At 37.6% G+C, this 22529-nt stretch overlaps 1 protein-coding gene across 1 annotated transcript; it reads left to right on the plus strand.

Annotated features, from left to right (window-relative positions):
- The first annotated feature begins 5082 nt into the window (after positions 1-5082).
- Positions 5083-19241, plus strand: LOC140140103 (poly(U)-specific endoribonuclease-B-like). The gene is made up of 8 exons (XM_072161931.1): positions 5083-5204; positions 8909-8970; positions 9805-10001; positions 11889-12001; positions 12895-13016; positions 13755-13923; positions 14558-15145; positions 15914-19241. The coding sequence occupies exons 2-7, from the start codon at positions 8954-8956 to the stop codon at positions 14825-14827; spliced, it is 888 nt and encodes a 295-aa protein (XP_072018032.1). The 5' UTR covers positions 5083-5204; positions 8909-8953; the 3' UTR covers positions 14828-15145; positions 15914-19241.
- Positions 19242-22529: the final 3288 nt, after the last annotated feature.

Raw genomic sequence — 22529 nt, forward strand, 5'->3', positions numbered from 1 at the left:
ACATAATAGATACTATTTTTCTCATTACTATCCTGAAATTTGACGCTCCAAGTCGATGTATTTCGGAGAAATCATGAAACACAGCGGCTTTTACAGGTATACCAGTTTGTAAACAATGGTAAATACTTTGATTTCTGGGCCGGGAATTATGAAATCGAAATAGCTCGTAATATCAGTCGCCTCAACAGCTACTTTGGTTTCAAGCGTCATACACATTCTGTGAAAAAGCGAACCACACTAACTGCTGAGGAGACGCGTCTAGACGGTGTGCCGTATTTAATTATAAAATTTCCACGATGGAGGCAGCGGGCGATTAGCTCAGTCGGTTAGCGCCAGCGCTTCATGTTTCTACCGAGAGGTAATCGGTTCAAAATCCAGAGTCGGAATGTTTTTTTCCCTCTCCATTTTTAACCCAAACTTTTTTTATATTCATTTGAAATGTACATATTGCAAGGGGAAATATATTTTGTTTCCTTTTTTTCTGAAACGGTACGAAAAAAACAAATATTTTTCGTTCAATACGGGCCGGGCATTGATTGTACAGCATGTCAGCATTAAATTTGTCATACGTACGGAAATGGTTGTTGTTGCTTGCCTACCCAGAATGCAATTCACGTATACCAAGGTATTGGATTGCAAATTTGGCTATTTATTCACATTTACGCCGAAAATGCTCTCGTTTTTTCACAAAGCAGCATAAAGGGGGCGATATTTGATATTATTATGTAATTTTAAAGACAATCCATATCCAAAACCAATAGGGTTACCCCCCTTTAAGTATAAATCATCAGATTTATAAAGTTTACTTCAAGTACTGTTAAATATCAAAAATATAGATTTTAATGATTTGCCATAAAATGTGTATTAAATTGCGAATTTCAAAAAATCAAAATTATTTGATATCAGAATGACATTCTTCGTATTCAGAATGCAATTCGATATGTCTGATGTGCTCTAATGTCCCAAAATAAATACTGTCCAAACGTTCATACCCCAGCCCTTAACATACATGATACATGCAAAAACAAAGGTGCAACACAAAATGAGTAACAAGTTAAAGGGTTGGGGACCTCAATATGTGACCCGGCAGCACAAATGAGCCGTAAATTCCCTAAATTGTATTCTGAGTAACGGTGTAAAATGTGTACGAAGGTCATATTCATCGGCAGGGACAGGCGATTTGCGCGGAACTTTTTTTCCGCGCAATTGGCTATTTTTTTTCTTATGGGCAGGGATATATGATTTGCACTGAAAAAACAATTCCGCGCAATTTGCTATTTTTTTCGCGCAAATCGCCTGTCCTTGTTCATCGGTAACTTAAGCTGGCCCGACATCCGTCTCATTTCGATAGTCAAAAACTAATCAATAATCCTATTGTTGAAGTGGATAAAAGCTTCTACCTTAGATGGCTATAGAACTTTTAATAGCTCTGGTCTTTGTTTGCTTATATTGCTAAATCCTGTTCAAGTGGTGGGTTACCAGGCATTGTATTTTGTACAGGTATGCATAACCAACAATTAACAATGAGAGAACTTTCTTTAACCTCGTTGACTTGGGGATGATTTGAAATGACCGCCAATTATGACTGTTTGATATTTATTGCCAACAATGTGGAAAAAGAGACACATGTAAAAACTTAAAAAGCTATAATTTTGTTGAAGGAGCAAAGTTTAACAAACCATAACCCCGCTTCTGGATATCGTTTGAAGTCAAATGATATACCATTTTTAAGTTTATGATGTTTATTTTTTTAAACACGAAATAAAACAAAATTGACCGGGGGAGGAATTTACGGCTCATTCGCCGTTGACTGTCACATATTGGAGGTGATGCAGAGAAGTTGCAGGGATTGCCTTTCAATAGTTAGAATAAAAGGGTCCAGAAGGTAGGGGCAATTAAGCATTTTGACCCGGGTTCAATCGAATAAGGTCTTAAAGATGAAAGTCAGACCAAAGTTGAATTATAGAAATCAAGTTGAGAATCATGAAAATGGTGGTCTAAAAATGATTGATGCTCTTGTGTTTTCATAAGCGAGAGTATTATATAAAATGTGGTATTTATACAAGGAAGAAATTAAGGATAATTCAAATTGCCCGGGGGGCACTCAACTTTAGAAGTGACGGGTATGTGCCTACCAGAGTCGCGAAGTAGGGGCCTATTGGGCAAGCCTTGAAATAAGCAGACTGGAACCAGGAGCAATTTGTTTTTGCACATTACTCCTGGTTCACAGGGATTTTACCAGAACCAGGAGCAATTTCTGAAGAAACAAGAGCAATATTTTCAAAAAGTAATCCTTTTCTGCATATACAATACTGCATCAAGTGCAAAACTGGAACCAGGATAGGAGCAATGTTTTAGAAAATTGCTCCTGGTTCATTGGTGGCTTTACGAGAGCAAATTTGCTCCCCGCGCCTGCTTATTGCAAGGCCTGCTATTGGGTACAAAACGTTATTTAAAAAACGGGGGTCAGTACAAAACGTTATTTTAAAAATGGGGGTCATTGGGTACAAACAAAATAAAAAAGGGTAATTGGGTATAATACTTTGAAAAAAGGGGGTTCATTGCGTATAAGATTTCAAAAAAGGGGTCATCGGGTAGAAAATTTTTGAAAAAATGGTGGGTGCAAAATTCTATTTTCTTGTTTCAAATTTCCAATACAAATTTGTTGAAATAAGAGAATTTGGCAGTTTCAGCATTATAACATATTGTGGCATTTAGATGATGCTATTCTAGAAAAATGGGGTCATTGGGTAAGCCGCAAGTAAACTTTGGGGGGGTCATTTGGGTAGCCGCAACTAAAAAAAGGGGGGGTCATCGGGTATGACTTTAAAAAAAAGGGGGTCATCAGGTATAATCGACTTCAAAAGAGGGGCCTATCGACAGGCATATACCGTCACTCAGTTGAGTGCCCCCCCCGGTCAAATTGGTCTGACTTTCATCTTCAAGACCTTATTTGGAGTTCGATCAAAATCTAAAAAGTTTGTTTTACCCAGTTTGGGTGGAAAAGCCGGGCATTCTCACAATCTCAACAGAGGCTACAACTTTGTCAAGACTTTTGAAGATTTAGTTATTGAACAATGATATGATATCCCAATTGGTTGTGAAAACACAAGAGCATCAATCATTTAGACCACCATTTTCGTAACAACTTAATTTCTGTTCTCTTGTTGTTTTTATTTATATTGTCCCTACTCCTCTGCCAAAACATTGTTCCCTCTTCCCCCAGTTTCCCACCGTTGCCCCCCTCCCCACCATGTCATGTGTGCTCTTGCCCCTGTGCATGCCAAAAAAACTTCACCGGCCTTTTGACCAGCCAAGAAAGGAGTTATGTAAGCTATCCACCAGTGGAGCTTCTGCGACCCCTACGCAGAACTTCCGATAGAGGATTAACTGCGCACGTGGACGCAGGGAATCCACTGACGGATTTTTGGCGCCCGTGCAATGAAACTCCCCTCCTTATATAGCTCCGGTGGAGTATTTCTGCGCACGGTCGCAGGGAATCCACAGTCGGACTTTCGGCGCACGTGCGCAGAAACTCCCCTCCTTATATAGCTCGGTGGAGTAATTCTGCGCCGGGGAATCCACTGACGGATTTTTCGGCGCGCGTCGCAGAAAACTCCCTCCGTATATAGGCGCCGGTGAGTATTTCTGCGCATGGTCGCAGGGAATCCACTGACGGATTTTCGGCGCGCGTGCGCTGAAACTCCCCTCCGTATATAGGCGCCGGTGGAGTATTTCTGCGCATGGTCGCAGGGAATCCACAGTCGGACTTTCGGCGCACGTGCGCAGAAACTCCCCTCCTTATATAGCTCGTGGAGTAATTCTGCGCGACGGTCGCAGGGAATCCCGACTGACGGATTTTCGGCGCGCGCGCAGAAAAAGTCCCTCCGTATATAGCTCGGTGGAGTAATTCTGCGCCGCGGTCGCAGGGAATCCACTGACGGATTTTTCGGCGCACGCGTCAGAAAGTCCCTCCGTATATAGCTCGGTGGAGTAATTCTGCGCCGGTCGCAGGGAATCCACTGATGGATTTTCGGCGCACGTGCGCAGAAAGTCCCTTCCGTATAGAGCTCCGGTGGAGTAACTCTGCGCACGGTCGCAGGGAATCCACTGACGGATTTTCGGCGAATGTTTTTCTTGAATGGTTATGATTTAATATTGGCCTACCCTAGAATGTTTCATAAGAGATAAGAAAAAGGGTAGAAAGTAAGAAATATTATTTAGTATTTCTGCGCACGGTCATTTTAAACATGGTTTTAAAACATGAAACTTGATGCGCAGAACTGACTCTAAACATATAGGCCCTAAATAATATTTCATACTTTCTACCATTTATTATTAAATCATAACAATTCATGAGATGATTAAAACGTGCGCCGAAAATCCGTCAGTGGATTCCCTGCGACCGTGCGCAGAAATACTCCACCGTGCTGACTCTAAATATATATATAGGCCCTATAATATTTCTTACTTTCAAAGTTTTGAAACTTGATGCGCAGAACTGACTCTAAACATAGGCCCTAAATAATATTTCATACTTTCTACCATTTAATAATATTAAATCATAACAATTCATGAGATGATTAAAACGTGCGCCGAAAATCCGTCAGTGGATTCCCTGCGACCGTGCGCAGGATTACTCCACCGGAGCTATATACAGAGGGGATTTTCTGCGCACGTGCGCCGAAAATCCGTCCGTGGATTCCCTGCGACCGTGCGCAGAATTACTCCACCGGAACTATATACGGAGGGGAGTTTCAGCGCACGTGCGCCGAAAATCCGTCAGTGGATTCCCTGCGACCGTGCGCAGAATTAGTCCACCGGAACTATATACGGAAGGGATTTTCAGTGCACGTGCGCAGAAAATCCGACTGTGGATTCCTTGCGTCCACCGTGCGCAGATAATCCACTATCGGAAGTTCTGCGTAGGGGTCGCAGAAGCTCCACTGGTGGATCATGTACATACATGAAGAAAGTGCCTATTAAAACTAGTTTCAAGTTTAATTAACTTGAGGAAAACCACTGATATTTTATGAATTTTCCACATTTGTGTGAGTCACCCGCACACCCACGCCACGCCACGCAAGCAACTTCAAACAAGCTAAAGGTGACCACGCCCCATTCTTGATTGCCCACTGGCTGTGGATAAAGGGTGACAGGCTGTTGGTGCATGTGGATGTGGCAAGGTCATCAACTCAAGTACCGTAAGTAATTTGGTAAATTTCCAGGGTAAAACTGTATGAGAATTACATCTTTAAACAATGCAATACTTATTTTTATAGTACAGAAGCTTCTTGTGTGTTGAAAGGAGCGGTGATTTACGTGAAAAATGTATTTCAGTCAGTGATCAGCTGACAGTTAGTCACTGCTTTTTTAAGCTTACCTTCACCAGCCACCACTGCCGCACTGGCACTGCCAACTGTAAAACAAAACATGTTATAATTTTTTTTCAGAATTCCTTTATGAAATTAAGCGTACTGTTAACCATCCAGCGTGTATTATTTTCCACAACTTCCTATGTGCACGCTTCATGTCACGCGCATGGACGTGATCGTTAACGCATAAAATTAAAGTTTTTATTTTTGCGATTTTATGTCCACTCGCAAAATTAAAAAGCTCGCGAAAATTTCCACAATCAATGACACAATATAAAATTTTGCTTTAGACCTTTGATGAGTGCATACTACTGTCATGACTGTGATGTTGCAAAATCAGAGCCGTACTGCGCAAAGTTCATGTTCATTCATAAATGTCCACTCGGCGATATAGCAGAGCGCCTCAGCAGCCAATCAGAGACAAGTATGTTTCAAAGTGCTCAGTAAAATATACACATCCAGTTTCTCATTCACGGTTTACCACCGCTGACAGATTACCTTCACAGTTACACCTGGTGTAGCCCTGAAGCTACACCTTAATAGAGCTACTCTGAAGCTACTTGAAGTAGCTACACCTTAGCAAATCCATAGTGGATACACCATATCAGAGCTACTTCGCTGTTAGTGTTACTCCATCCATTGTCTGTCTAGAAGCCAACTCCGATGCTACACTAGTGCCAACTTCTGGATACGCCATATCGGAGCTACTCTAAAGGTACTCTTAAGAAGCTACTCTGAAGTACATCTGATAGTTGTCAGCCACGAGTCAACCCTGGAGTAACACCGAAGTCAGCTCCGGTGTACAACCGCAGCCACAAACGGGTCATTGACCGGCAGCGGTAAACAACCCGCCCGAACAGCGTGTCGGCAGCGTACTAGTGCGCGTACCTAGCTATTTTTAGCAAAGCGAACTTTTGTTGTTTTGATTAATTGATTGACCATGTTTGCATGTTTGCATAGGGCGTCATGACGGAGCGAGAATCACTTGCCGATGTCACAGAGACATTTTGTTTCTCTTTAGTGGTTGTTTCGTTTGTAGAAACTTGTTCTTTTGTTTAACGACAGGAGGCCTACCAGTACGATTTCTTCTCAATTTGTTTTTAAAATCATTTTCGATCATTATTTAATTTTGTGTTTCTTGTATAAATGCTTTTGTTATGCTTGTGTGACGTTGTTTTCCTGTGTGCATATACCGCGGTTCACGGTTCCACTTTTCCATGTTGTTTGTTTATTTACCGTACCCGGGTTTATTATTAGGCCTACAGTTAAAATTTACTCATAATTTATACTACTTCAATTTCTTGTTCTTACGCTGTTTTCCTAACATTTTGCACCGCATTACTTTAACTTTACTGTTGCAAGGCGTGGGCCTAGGCCTATAATACACCTTTTGCAATACAGTTTGGTTTTGATTCGTTTGGCTAGGCCTTAGGCCTACTAGTCTTTCATCTTTCATTGATGTTATTCACAGTTTTCATTTTTTTTTACTTGGTTGTTATTCATCTTTTAATTTGACTTACCTGTTTGATATGTGTTTTTACGTTTGTTTGAGTAGGCCGTATTTTGTTTGTTTTTTAAACATTTTTTCTTTGCTTTTATACTTGAATGATTGGTCACTTATTTATTAAAAAGTAAATATTTAAATAAGTTACTAAACAATTAAAAAGTAAATAAGTAAAATATAATACACGTAAATAAATAATAAATATAAAACTAATAATAAATTTAATAAAAGCGTAAAAAATAAATGAATAAAAGTGGGGTCCTAAAATAAATATTAGCTATAAAATGACCAATCATTCAAGTATAATATGCAAAGAAAAATGCTTAAAAACATACAAAATGCAGGCCTACTCAAACAAATGAAAAAACAAGTAAGCAAACAGGTAAGGCCAAATAAAAAAATAAACATGTTTCACGTCCCCTCCCGCTTCCTTTTTTGAGGTTTTCTCAAATAAATTTTTATTTTTTGAAATTCAGTTATAACTTTTCAAAAAATATGTCTAGGAAGTTGGGATGCTTCCTATAGCCTTGTTAAGATACAAGAAACATTTTAGGAAGGTTTTGTGATCATTAGAGGGGTGTAACTCTCAGAACAACAAATAAAAAAGGGCCTCCTCCTTTTTCCAGGCATTATTGTATGTACGGATTGTACGCGAAAACAGCTCTAAGTATGGGTATTTACACCAATTTTGCGATAAAAAATAGAAAATAAAAAGCCCCCTCTTCCTCCTTTTTTTTTTTTTATTTGGACGTGAAACATGTTTTATTTTTTACTTGGCCTAATCAAATTAAAAAGCTAAATAACAACCCAAGTTAATGACAATCATTATCATTCTATTATTGATTATTTTACATAGGCCTAGGCCTACGAGTACTATTCATTTTTTTTATTTAGGCCTAAATAATGCACATGTTTACTTATTTACTTTCTTATTTGTGTAGTTTTTACTTGTTAATTTAATTACCTATTTATTTACTTGTTTATTCATTGATAAATTTATTTAGTCAATTATTTACATCATTAATTTTACTTACTTGCTTATTTCTGAACTTGTTTATGTATTTTATGTAGGCCTATTTACTTGTTTATTATTTTCTATAATTATATTATTAACATATATTTGAAAAATAATAAAAGAAAGAAAGAAAGAAAGAACAAAAATCCCTAATATATCCTAATAAAAGCATACAATAAAGCTAAATTGAGAAAATAGCATTAAATCTGGCAACAGATCATCACGCATTTTTTTACGGAGTACCTCTAGAGGTACTCCGCTATAGTCTGTCTCTACGGGAGGTACACCGTGGAAAACCGGATAGGAGTAGTCCACGGATTTTTGACTCGCGTTACGGTACACCGCTTCAGAGTAGCCCTGGGGGTAATCCAGAGTAGCTCCAGAGTACATCCAGTGAGAAATTGGATGTGTATGTGATGTACACTTTAATAAAATACGCCCTCGTCAAAGGTTTACTGCAAAATATTATAGTTACTGTACTGTGTAAATAGAGAGCATGGAACTATAAATACCGTTACGGTACCCATCAACATTGCACAGGCTATAGCCGTATTCAAGCAAAAAAAAAAAGAAACAAAAAAGACACTATCATGTATATTTCACTCATGTCACAGACATGACAGAGGCTATAGTATAATCATTTGTCTCTTCATGAGTAACTTCAGGTACATGTATGTGACCATTGTTCAGTTGTTGTCCATGATTTCTATTATATTCATCATGTTAATTCAAGTGACCGAGAATTGAATAGGCTTGAACAGTAGGCCTACAACAGGAATCAACAGAAATTAGAATCACACAACATGAAATTAGAATCTCTCAATATTTCTTGAAGTTCTACAGGCAAAGCCTGAATTGTTTTTTAAATCCATGTGTGAAGCTCACGTACAATTGACAAGCTGATATGTACACGGTTGTAGGGTAGCCACTGCAATAGAATAGCATTTTTTTTTCATTTACCCGGTACCTCATTTTTACAGAAATCACACTCTGATACACTTTTGTGCTTTGCAGGTATCTCTTCAAGGCTGACATTGATTTAAGACTGAAACATTCAACATGGCATCTGGATCAGAGTAAGTGTATGAAATTCATATGAAATTTTGCAATTTAATTATTTTAATTGCTGAAAACATTTTATTGTTGTGTGTTTATTTGTATCGAATATCAAATCAAACAGGCAGGGGCATACCCAGAGACCTTGGACCACAGAGTGTGCAGCACTAGTCACAAATAGCCCAATAATTTACCCTATAAAATTATCATAATCGCATCGGCACCTCGTTCGTCTAATAAGATGGTTTCCATTTTCATGTTAAATTTCATAACCATGTTTTTGTCTTTGACATGCTCTTAATTTGTTAAATGAGTACATAAGACACCAGTTACTCATAAATAGCATTTAAAAGCTGAAGTGATATGCAAAGGTAGCGCTAGGCTGCTTTTTGGGGTCCCGGACTCACCAAAATACAGTTCGGACCCCGTATTTTAAAATTTTCTGCGAGTTCAGGGGTCCCTGCAGACCCCAGCTTTTCAATCTAGTGCTACCGCAGACATACTATTTATGCTGCATTTGTGCAACTCTGACTCACCAAACTCTATTATGGACCCCCTACTTTCAGATTTTCTGCAAGTTCGGGGGTCTCTGGAGCGCTTTTTGTTCTAGCGCTACCCCTGGTGATATGGCATCTGTAGAGATCTCCCTTGTGTTTATGTTCAATGGGAATTTGCATGTTTCAGGAACCAGTTTGGGAGTTTTGCAAAAGCATGTTGCATTTTGGTACAATGTACTGTGGTGAAAATCTTTGACTGAATATTGTCTATATTAACTCTCTGAAAGCTAAAAGTGCAAATGAAAACATGAAATAATCTCAATGTTTTTCTTTTCCCTTGTACATGTATATGCTCAGCTTTAAACCGGACAAAGATTTGTCAACAATCTGTACCAAGCTATGGAAGCTTGACACAAATCGTCTGGTTCCAGGAGTGGACTATTCCATTGATCTGCAGGGGTACACCAGGGTTTCACAGCGACAAGACAGGGCTGATGATCCACTATTCTCGCATGTGAATGATAACAAGTTACAGCAGATACCAACATTTAAATGTAAGTACATGTAGGCCGTATCTTTCAGGCAGTGATTTATACCAGATGTCTTCTGAGCTCAGGCATTAGATGCATCAACATCAGCACATGTGAATTATTTTGTCTAATTTCTCTCCCACAAGTAATAAGTGTTCATATGTAATCCTATAATTGCCTGATAGAGACACCAACAGTAAGAGCTAGAACTTAGGCTATGATTACTATTACCCATGTACCAACTATGGTTTCAGGTAGTGCAGTGATTTAATAGATCTCAACTGGTAATCAAGTGACCAAGGTTCAATCCCTGCTTTAACGCGGCTGTGTACTCTAGATATTGTTTCTTTCGCAAAATTGAGGTTTTTTTGATATGTTTGTACTTTATGTTTTTTATAAATACAAGGAATGAAAATCCAGATTTCTAAACTCCAACTGCAATATTTTAAGGATTTTATTTCACTCTTCCACTTGTGTTTGAAATTGAAAAGGAAAGAAAACCTTTGTTGTACCAGCAGGGTACACGCGCGCAACAACGCATCGCGTTGCGTATCGCGCAATTTGTTAACGCACAAATCGCTTCGCATACGCTGACGCTTATCTGCATGCTTGTGCGCATCTTATGGAAAAGCACTGATTTCACAAAAACCTAGTGGTCAAATGGCTCCGTTTTAGCTGATAAAATGTGGGTTTTTTCAAGTTCTTTCCCCCGATTTAAATATCAAGTTATGAATGGATTTCGCTCAAATTTCTCAAGGGGCCGTGGATTTACCCGATGTTCATGTAATGTAAGGTAGAAAAACGAAAACTGCCGCATTCTCCTGTGAGATTCTATGAAAGTGCAAAATGTGACCACTTTAAACTTCAACGGCCATTATTTCAATGTTCATTTTCTCGGTAAAATGACGCGATTTAGGTACACGATAACTCAATAAATACAGCATCTATAGGTAAGCAAATATGATCATCGTAAAAAGCATGATCGACTCAAGAAACGGTTTTCTCATTTTTTTATATTTTGGTCTATTTCCGATTTTAGGCATCATTTTGTGCAAATACATGTAGGCGTTTGTGAATTTTAAAAAGTTCAATTTGATGCCTTATATGGTCAATATCTCAAAAAATAAGGCCAATATCAAAAAAATATAAAAAAACGTTTTTGGAATGGAGCCTCAAGATTGAGCTAAAAACAAAATAAAATATTTTGGAAAGAGTGTTTTTTTTGTTATGATGTACCTAACAAATATTGCCAAAAACTCACTTTTTGTGATTTTCTTCATAATTGTTGTTTTTACCCCAAATCTGTATTTATATTAAGATTTATTGATGTGTTGCCTTCATAAAAATGTATACTTTTATATGTTTTACGCGAATTATTACAAAGTTATTGCACTTTTACTACATGCATGTCTGAGAGTACACAGCTGCCTTAAAGACCTATTTGGTACTTGGTGGCTTAATTCTATAAAGCTTACCTGGAAGCTGTACTAGGATGACTGTGAAGTGATGTCATAGATAGTGCTGGTGCAAAAAGTGAAAATCCAAACAAAACAAAGATCATGAAACCAAGGATGTTGTGTGTGGGCTTGCAGGATTTTATAGAAGCTTGGAGCCTGCTTTTTTGCCAATTTTTAAATTCAAAAACACCTAAAATGACTTATCCGTCACTTTTAGGAAATTTTATTTTTTTTACACTTTTGCTGGAATTGCTGAATAAGCCTTTAAGCGCAAGTAAAAGTTGTTGATATATTAATATACAACTTAGTAAAAGGCACCAAATTTTGTTACTCTTATATTTTTGAAACATTCTTTATTTTGATTAATTCAAGTGTAAAATGTATGACCATGCAGACTTATTGTCAACACGTAGTGCTCAGAAGTAATTTGTTTTTATATGTGTCTCTTTCACAGTCTTCATTGCTCTACTTGACAACTACTCTCAAGAGACTGGAGTGCCAGAAGAAGTGACGGAGCAAGAGGTTCAAGAAAACTGGTCATTCCTCAATGCTGCAATGGAAACAGAAGTAAGGCTTTTTACAATGTTGGGAGCATGATATAGTTGTATTGTAACAAGTATTTTACCTCAACTTGGTACTCATATTTCATATATTAGGGTTATTGTGTTTCAGTAAAACAATGATGCATCCTCACATTCAAGGCATTAGCCAGAGGGATGTCCAGGTGTTATTTGGACGCCCTGTGTTCAATTTGGACACCCTAAAATTCTGATTTTTATGGAGTGAATAGGAAGTGGACACCCTGATTTTGTAGAACAAGGTATTTTTGACCATTTTGGACACCCATAGGCTTCAATATACAAAGTCCAAGTTTTAAAATATCTCTCTAAATATAAAGAGCTATCTCAAGAACCACTGAACCAATACTAGGCTTGTTTGTACTCATTTTAATGTATTTTTCATGCTTATTCCAAATGTGGTCATGACAATTTACAATTCTGAAATTTCTTTAAAACCTATTTGAAACTTGTCATCTGCTGTCGACACCCGCGTGGACAGAGTTAAAGAACATTTGGCTTCTTGTAGTGTGAGCTATTAATCAATCTTTTGCGTCTGTATAATCAATATAGTGCAGATGGCATGTTGTTGGGACTATTTTCTTGTCGCTTTCTGTCTTGGTCAGTTATGTTATTAGCCACATTGCAGGCATCCATGAGTAGCAATGTTATTTGTGGTTTGAGTGCTGCTCTCACATTTATGTACACTTACTCTGAAGTGATGCTCAATTATAGCCAAGGGGGTCAAAGGCAGTCAGCTGACCACTGTGGGAGATTTCACTCCCCCATGCCCCCCCCCCCTGAATTATAGCCTCCATGATATTTGCCATTGATTGCCAGCTACATTTTTAAAAAGTCATTGATGACCCATAACAACTTATCATCCCATCCTTTTGTATTCAGGTAATGAAAAAAGCACACAGATATCTTGCCAAGAAAAAGCTTGTTCCAAAAGATGAGAAACAATTCAAGGAAGCCCTTTATGACCTGTGGTTCAAACTCTACAGCAGGACAAGGGGAATGGGGTAAGTTTTGAACAGTTCTGTTATTCTTTTTATGTACGTACACATGACATATATACATGTATGACATAATCTGGTCCATGGGGGCCAAAGGCGGCAAATCTGATATTGATTAAAAGCAAAAATATGGAGTAAAAAAATAAAATACACAACACAAAACTTCATACCTTTAGGACCAGGTATGCTAAACATGGTGCTTCCAAGGTATGATAGCCATTAGCCATATAGTATCTCAATTTTAAACATTGGCCTCCTTCAGCCCGCATGAAGCAGATTGTGTCACATATACATGTACCGTACCATTAAGGGCTGGGATAGCTATGTTTTCACATATTTTTGTGGGACCTTAGAGCACATCAGACAATTGCATTTTGAATATGAGGAATGTCCTTCTGATATTAAATAATTTTGATTTTTTTTTTTTTTTTTTTTAATATACACATTTTATGACAAATTATTAACAAAATTTATTTTTGAAATTTAACAGTCATCAAAGTATATTGAATTTGCAAATCTAATGTAGCTGGGATTAAAAGCCAACGATCAATTGAAAGGTTTGACTTTCGTATTGAAGATATAGATTGTATAGAAAATATTTAGCTCAACTTGAGATGAGACTCACTATGAATAGTGCACAAGGTCAAAAGATATATCTGTTTTTAATGAGGCCATGCAGTTACCAAAGACTTGAACCAAAACAGTATTCAGCATCCTTAATATTTGCAATGTTTCAATTTTCAGAAGAGGCAACTATGACTCATCCGGGTTTGAGCACGTTTTTGTCGGAGAGAGCCGTGGACACGAAGATAACCGAGAAGTCACTGGCTTCCATAACTGGATTCAATTCTACTTACAAGAGAAGGCAGGGCATATTGACTACAAAGGGTGGGTACCACCCAGGGGTGTCAGGGTAAGTTAAGTTCCATGTGTTTTGAGGTTTCTTGATTTGAAATTATATACTATGGTCAGTTCGTAATTGGCGTTAGTTAATTGGTTTTGTTACTGTGTGCAACAATAAAGTCGTAACTTTACGTCTGCTTAAATTCACAAAACTAAACGTTAGTCCAGCAATACACAAAGCACTGTTCCCGTAGGTGTTGTGTCAAGCTCTTTGTACGCTATTCTATATCAATCCACAATATTACAAGTCAGATTTTTTAAGCTTTTGAATTTTTTAGGGTCATTTAATCTCTTTTAGAACATTTTTTTTAATCTCTACCAACCGTACTTGGCAAGTCTGTTCGCCCATAGAACAGCACGGTAGCCGAGCATAACAGGCTCCTACTCATAATCGGGAGGTTGCGGGTTCGAGCCCCTGTGAGGTCATCGTGTTGTCACTGTTGTGCCCTTGAGTAAGGCACTTATCTCAATTACTCCTTTCTGCCCAAGTGTATAAATGGATAACAGCATTCTTAAATACTGGGAAGGTATCAGACTCACTGTGGAGGTGGTGCCTAATCGCTATCAAAAGAGAGATGGGCACTCCATCCTGTAAAAATGCAGGTTCGATTATTTTCCTTTACTTTACCTTTATATATCGACAGAGAGTGACAAAGAAGGATCGTCCCAATGAGAAGACACATCTCCTTAGCCTCCAATTTGCCTGGAAATCCGACACCAAACCTGTCGGCAGCTCCTTCATCGGCACCAGTCCCGAGTTTGAGATGGCGCTTTACACAGTCGTGTTCTTTTCTGGTCGTAACGGAAAAAACTGCATCGAGATTGAGGATTACGATGTAGAGATTGTCGTACATAAGATGGGGGATAAGTTGGGTAGCTCGTATCCAGTTGCATTGGCTGATCAGCAACCATAGACTGAATACTTTACTCTGGTTAATTATGTTGCAGGGATTTTTTTCAGGGTTTTTGAAAATATTTTTGATTATTTAGACAATTTTTGGTCAAATTTGAGGGGCTAATGAACCCAAATTACATTTTTGTAAATTTTGTAGAAAGAGGCTGTCATCCTCATGATCTTTTCCTACTTATACGTGTTCAGTCACCAGGTGTAGAATTTTGTTTCACCTTGTGAGAATCCACTTGGATCTTTAGATTCTCCCCCATTTACTTAGTGTATCTAGGCTTAAATTAATCTGTGAGAATCTCTTTAGATTCTTGCAAATCAGTTTAAGGTGGTATTGGATGCATTTTCTAGAAATTAGAAAATGCTTTGAGCTTGTTTTACACAGATTAATTGAGTAGGGTAAAGTACACTGATCAATATGCCTTTTGTTTGAGCAAATCGGACATACGGTTTCCAAAATACATCAATTTATATTTTCTTTGTATCCTATTGTTTTTGTCAATAATCAATATAGTTAATGAGCTAAAAGGACTGGAAAGGCTTATTAATATGTAATATTTGCCAATATTTTGCTAAAAATCAATGCATAAATATTCAGGGTACTTTTATTTTGCATACTTTTGCCCTGAAACTTGGTCAAAGTGTTTCTAATATGTTCTAATGTATTATATAGTGAAGCCGCCCTCTAATTTGCATATTTGCATAATTAATGAGCTAATTTGCATAAATGCTAATTAATTATGCAAATATGCAAATTAGGGGGCGGCATTAGAACATATTAGAAACACTTTGACCAAGTTTCGGGGCAAAATTATGCAAAATAAAAGTACCCTGAACATTTATGCATGGATTTTAGCAAAATATTGGCAAAATTATATGTAAATGAGCTTCTCCAGTCATTTTAGCTCATTAACTTGATTGATTATTGATAAAAACAATAAGATACAAAGAAAATATAAATTGATATATTTTGAAAACCGTATGTCCGATTGACTCCAAACAAAAGGTATATTGATCAGTGTACTTTGCTCTACTCAATTAATCTGTTTAAAACATGTTTAGAGCACTTTTATAATGCCTCCATAACCACCTTAAGATAATCTCTGGAAGAATGGATTCTCGCCAAATTTTCGACCTTGGTCACATCACTGTAGAACAACCCTGGTGACTGGTCACACATGCATGTTCATGAAGTTGACAAAATGCAAAATTAGTCAAGTGAGTTTGCTACATATCTCCTGGTGACATTCAAAAAGTGTAAAATGTGAAATGTCTGAAAAAAATCTGCAACAGGATATTGATTTTCTTATGGTGCCTTTGCACTCTACCTCTATTTTTTTGAATATATATTTTTGTTTCTTTAATTATAAGTTTTAAGTGACCAGGTTGTGATCAATCTTGCTCTTCCTGGCCTTCAGTAATTTTGGCTGATTTGTATATTAGTTGCGAAAAGGGAGAACCCTGACAGTCCTAAAATGAGAACTTACAGCAACTGTGCATTGATGACTTGTTCTTGTATTAAAGGTACTGATCAGAAGCCAGGTAAAGAAAGTTCCCTATGAACTGTGTAGCCCCTTAGCAGTTAATTAGCATATAATTATGCTAATGACCCAGACATCTTTTCAAATTATTTGACCAAATATGATTGTGGGCTTTTAGGAGACATTACTGCTCAAAGGTCACTTATAACGTCCATTAATTTGATTTTTCTTCCATGTTATGCAAATATTTGCACAAAAAACATGTGATTTATATATTTTTGTTTTAAGTAGTAGCTAATATGTACATCCGTCACTGATTTCACAACATTTTTGAGGACAAATGTTGATTTACAGAATTTTTTTTAAATAATCTTTGGGAGAATTAGGCTATTTCAGTTGAAATCCATACACCCCCTATGGAATGCATGACCTTCTTCTTCCACACAGGGAGTGTGAATTGCAAATAGGGCTACCTGAATGGGTTACTCTATTTAAAATCTACACCCCTTGTGTGGGAGATAGAAGTCATGTCTTCCACATGGTGTATGTATTTCAACTGGAATATATAGCCTGTTGAGTCATCGCTTCATGCCAAAATTCTAACTATCAATTGCTCTGGGCCAGAAATGAGTAAGTGCAATTGCTGCCAAGTGTAGATGAGTATAATATACTATTTAAATTGCTAAATGTTCACAGGGCAGCTATTGCACTTACCCATATCTGGCACTGAGCAGTTTACATTTTGTTGGAATTGTGTTCCTTGGATTTATCATTTTGTGAAATCTGTTGCAGATTAGATGGAATGATCTTTGGAGGGGGATTCTGCTATGGTGCTGGTTATATATGGTGGTGGGCTGGGTTTTTTAGAGGGTTCGTTTTTTTAGAGAGGGTTCAATTTAAGTTGTGAGTCTTAGAAAGTGTATTGTATGTAATGCACATGTACCAACACATTGTAAAAAATATTCTAACACAATTGGAAGGAAATTGGCCTATCATTTACTTAGAGAATTATATAAACAATATGAATTATGGATTTTGTTTTTACTATCCTCAACCTTCTGATAGACAACAGGTATGTCCAATATTTTGAGTAGTGGATGTCGGTAGCATCGTTTATTCTCATTCTTAGTGAGTTACATACTCGCACCTCAACAAACGTGTTCCGCGATGTCACAGCTGCTGCTGTATGATAGACAGCATGCAGAAACCAATGAAATACAGCGCTTACAAGCTAAACCACAGCACTGACTAAGAATATATTTTAAATGTCAAACTGGCTATTTTATACCAATTCTACAACTCACAATTTAGAAACTGACATAGAACAAGTTGAAATCCATACACCGTCTGTGGAAGACATGACCTTAATCTTCCACATAGGGAGTGTTAATTCAAATGGAATTTACCTAAATGGGTGATTCCATGTACCCCCTGTGGGGGAGATTATTGGTCATGTCTTCCATAGGGGGTGTATGGATTTCAACTGGAATTCCCAATAAAGTTCAATGTACTTTTGATTTCAGATGTTTTCGTAAAATGCTTTTTAGCATTAAAAGAAGGGAGAAGTTATGCAAATAATATTAGTACAGTGTATGGGGATGCTTTATCAGGCATGCCAATCATTATGTTAAATCAAGTCAAATATAAGTCAAATACGGTACAACATGTTATTTTGGTGTTCCTGAATACCAAAGGTTGGGTACTAGGCCTATTTGTCAAATTTGTATCATGTTACGCAATAGCCAATTCAATCAAGACATGATTGAATATATGCATATATGCAACATATTTTTAGAGAAAATTTTGATATTATGCATTGACCAGTCATAAATTTGGATTGTATGTATAAAAGTATTTTTGTAATGTATTCCACTTTTTGATGACAAGATATTATTGTACAAACATTAAGGTCCACAGAATGGTCTTTCAATCCTGGGGGGCTATTTGGTGCACATATCCATGTGTGTACGCTAGTGCTTTGAGCAAGCGCTGGCGATTTGAAGCTCGCCATTGAAATGTACTCGGACGTGACTGGTACTTCGGGTGATAAATGGTGTAACATATTCTAAATGAAACAAATCACTGTAATTTCTCCCATATCATTATAATGATGAAGTACAGACTAACTTAACTAGTTTATATTATTAGATGCCTTAAATTTATATACAATTGTGCATTACCTTTGCCAGACTTGCCTCTGACACATAAAACATATCAAACAATTTTGTTTCAGGCTTTCTTATTATAAACATTCCTCCACATAAATGAAAAGCAGTTTCTGAGGACAGCTGATCTACTGAAATGAAGGATTGTAATCATGTCATCAATGTATTCAATAATGTTAGTCCTATGACGAAATTTTGATTATAAATCTTAATAATGAGGTATATAATCGGGAGCTGAATGTTTGTTTCTTCAAAAGAAAGAGCACTTATTTTTATACTGGGAACAAAACTCAAACTGCCTATTTTTAGCCAGCAGTTATCAACTCTAAACCAGGGGGCTGGTCCAGGATGGTCAAGTGGGGGTGTAATTGGCTAAATGGGGTGATTTTGCATGCTTTTGGTCAATTTTAGGGGGTCGTGCCTCTGCCCCCCCCCCCCCCTTCGGGATCAGCCCCTGCAAACTACAGCATTGATATCATTGACAATAGTGTATTTGATATTTTTATAGGTACAACCTCAAGTTGTAGAATTATTTAAAATAATTATTAAACTAGACTAACTGTAAGAATTATAATATGAAATCAATATATTGAAAGTAGTTTTTAAAATTACGTATAATACGTATTTAAATTATTAGATTACTTTTGTAGTCGAGCATGTCCAAAGTTTTCACTGTTACATGTAGAATGGATGTAATCCCTATGTTAGAATGAATCAGTGTAATCACTGTAGTAGACAAAGTTGAACAAGTAATAAAATGTGGAACTTCCAAAATAAACTTGAATGTTTTTGTGGGTTTTTTTAAGGCTGATGAAATTCAGTTTTATCATTGTGTTCCTCTGTTATGTCATCATTTTGTTATGAAGTAACACTAACTTATGGAGGAGGGGCCCAGCAAGCACAAAAATGGTTTCATTATTTATTTTTTTATGTCAAAATGTTTTAGTAACATCCAATGTTGGGTTATATTAACCCTAACTGTCCTGAATACTACAAAACACTACAGGTTCGGTGTCCCTCTTACAGCGAGTGGAGGTGGGCAACACATCGCATATGGCACCTGTGACCCAAACACTCCTCCCCACCTCACATTAGAGAGTTAGTGTTGTAATTATGAAAATGTTTTATTACAAAAACACTACAAAAAGATTTTATAATTGATTTGAAAATGTTATTGTGAAATAGTATTTTCCAAACATTTTTCCAAAATTTTCTGTCAACATGTTACAATGTTTTGCATCAAGTTTCCAATAATATTTTTAAATGATATTAAAATGTTTTCATAGTTTTGTGCTTTGCCCTTTGTATAACCCGAAAGTGTTCCTTTCCAGTGGCGTAGATTTCTTTTTGACATTGGGGGATGGGGTTGGAAAAAATTCTTGAAGTGTAGTGAATCTAGCACCTTTTGGCGACAGAATAAGATTATGGTACAAATGAAGCGCACAAAAAAGTTTGCATATTGAAGCTAAATTGATGAAATATGGTGCAAAAAGGGAATTAAATCGTGCGAACCGCACAAAAAATTGTACTTTTAGGGCTAAAAATGGCAAAATATGAGGTCAGAAATCCACATACACGTGTCAACATTGGGGGATGATTGTATGAACCATCCTCCCTGACAAAATATGATCTACGCCTATGTTCCTTTCAGAATGTTTTCAACACACGTGTGGTTTTCAAAAACTTTAGGGACCGTTCACAAACACTTATAAAAGAGAAGCCTGATGCAAAAAGGGGGGCCCTGAAATTTTTTTATCCCCCTTTAAAAATATCACCTTAATTTTTCTCATAGAACATGAGTTTACACCATTTTCTATGGGGTTGATTTTCCATGGCTAAAAAGGAGACCCTGAAAATAACTTTTGTTCCGAAAGGGGAACCCTGAAAAAATAAGTAAATTCTTCTTTTTGCATCATCAGGCCCCCCTGTTACAAGTGTTTGTAAATGGTCCCTTAATTAGGCCTATATGTTTGCCAACTTTGCTCAAATTGGGCTCCCGGGATTGGGCTATTTCATTTGAAAGCCATACACACACCATATGGAAGATGTAGATTTCAAGTCGGGGTGGGGGAGAAAAATATTGGGGGGAAACAAAAATTTGGATTCTTGAGCGCCGTCCTGGCTAAAAAAATGGGTCTACAAGTCACCAAATATTTCCGTCGGCATGATGCTGTACACCCCCGAATCATATTGGTCTAGCGACGCCACTGGTCCAAGCAGAAGCAGAAGGCAAAGTAGACCGTACGCAGGGGGGGGGGGTGTTTACTCCCTTAGTATTTGGAGCCTCGGAGAAAAAATAAATATGCCTCAGAATAAATGCCTAATTGAAGCCACTTCGTGTCCATTTAGACACTAATTGTTGTTATCTTGGCTTAAAACAATTAGCGTGCAGGTGTCCAAAACAGAAGCCCAAACGGACACTTCTTTATCCATACGCAGCCTAGCCGGCCCTAGGAGGATGAAGCTGGATGAACACAGAACACCCCTGCGTATTTTGAAAAAAGATATTCAAAATAAAAGCGCAATTGAAGCCATTTCGTGGACCATTTTGACACTATATAAGGTATAGACTAAGTATTGTTGGTCGGAGCAGCCAAAACAAATCGATTTTCATTATCTAAATCAATAATAAAATATATAACACTTTGATGTTTTGCAAAAGAGCTCAAAAGTTCATTCTGCCAGAGAAGTTCATTCTACCAGAGATTCTTCTCATCTTCTCTGATTCTACAAATCATATAGGGGGCCTACTTGGTAAACTTACTTGATTTATTGTTGTTAATGAGTTATGTACGTTTTACGAAAGTGTTGTTGTTTCAGCCCTCTTTACAACATAACTCAAGAACCACACGACCTACAAAAGTATATCTGTGATATTTGAATTTTTCTACACACTCGCTATAAAATGGTCAATTCAATTTTTGCCACTTCGCAAGATGCTGTAAACTACCAAATCGCAACAATTTTAAATAGTTGCTAAGGTGTCAGCCCGTCATTTTATACGTCACTGTGCTTTAAGGGGCATTATCTATTGCAATAACAAGTTTAACTCCCTTCGAATGATGTTGTCCGAGCAATATATGCCCTTATGGGGATTTCAGAGCCTCATCTGGGGCCCGCGACGGAGCCCACTAAAACTGGTGACGGAGATGTGCGGCCACATTGACCAACATTTCAACTCCCTCCTTATGACCCCCTTTTTAGTTTTACTGAACTCCCTCTCAGCCAATGACCCTTTTTTTCCTCACTAAAAGACCCCCTTTTCAAGAATTTTGGACAAATGTCCGGGACAAATGTTTGATATTTCTAACCGAATGACCCCGTTTTTTCATAAATTTCAAATTTTAACGGATATACTGGATCCCGGGGCATATACTGGGGTGGTGACTTCCCGGGGTGACTTTAGATAAATTTACCTGGTCCTTTGTCGGAGAGCTCAGCCGTATTACACTTGTTGAGAAGGCCACAGGGGAAATTGCCCAAAGTGATCAAATTATTGTCAAAACAGTAAAAGTTACTCAAAGTTTCTCAAACTTGCTTAAACTTCCTCGAAATCGCGGTAAGTTTCACAAACTTACTTTAATGGAAATCGCGTAAAGTTATTCAAAGTTTAGGCTAACAAAATTGCTTTAGGCCCTAACATTTTTTTTATTGTGTAAAGTCGCTGAAAAGACGCTCAAAAGTTTTTAAAAATTGCCTCAAAATTGCTTCACCCTGCGCGCAAGCTGCGTAAAGTGGCCACGCATTTCACGAAATTGTCAAAAATTTTCCAATGCAGCTCAATGCGGTCAAGACAATGTTTCGCAGCTTTGGAGAACTTTATGTAACATTAGGGGCTGTGCAATAATTATGAGCCATGGGTGAGGGTAAAATCTGGGGCGGGGGGCAAGAACTTTTGGCGAGCCGAAAAGGGGGGGGGCAAGCAATTTTGGCCAGCCGAGGGAGGGGGGGCAAGCTAGTAAAATGCTTAGGAAAACAGTATATACGGAAACGCTTTAATATGCAAATTTTCCTGCTCGCTGCGCTCTTAACATATAGGCCTATCTAAGGTTTGCAAAAAATTTGG

Source organism: Amphiura filiformis, chromosome 18 (assembly GCF_039555335.1).
Source record: "Amphiura filiformis chromosome 18, Afil_fr2py, whole genome shotgun sequence".
Taxonomy (NCBI): domain Eukaryota; kingdom Metazoa; phylum Echinodermata; class Ophiuroidea; order Amphilepidida; family Amphiuridae; genus Amphiura; species Amphiura filiformis.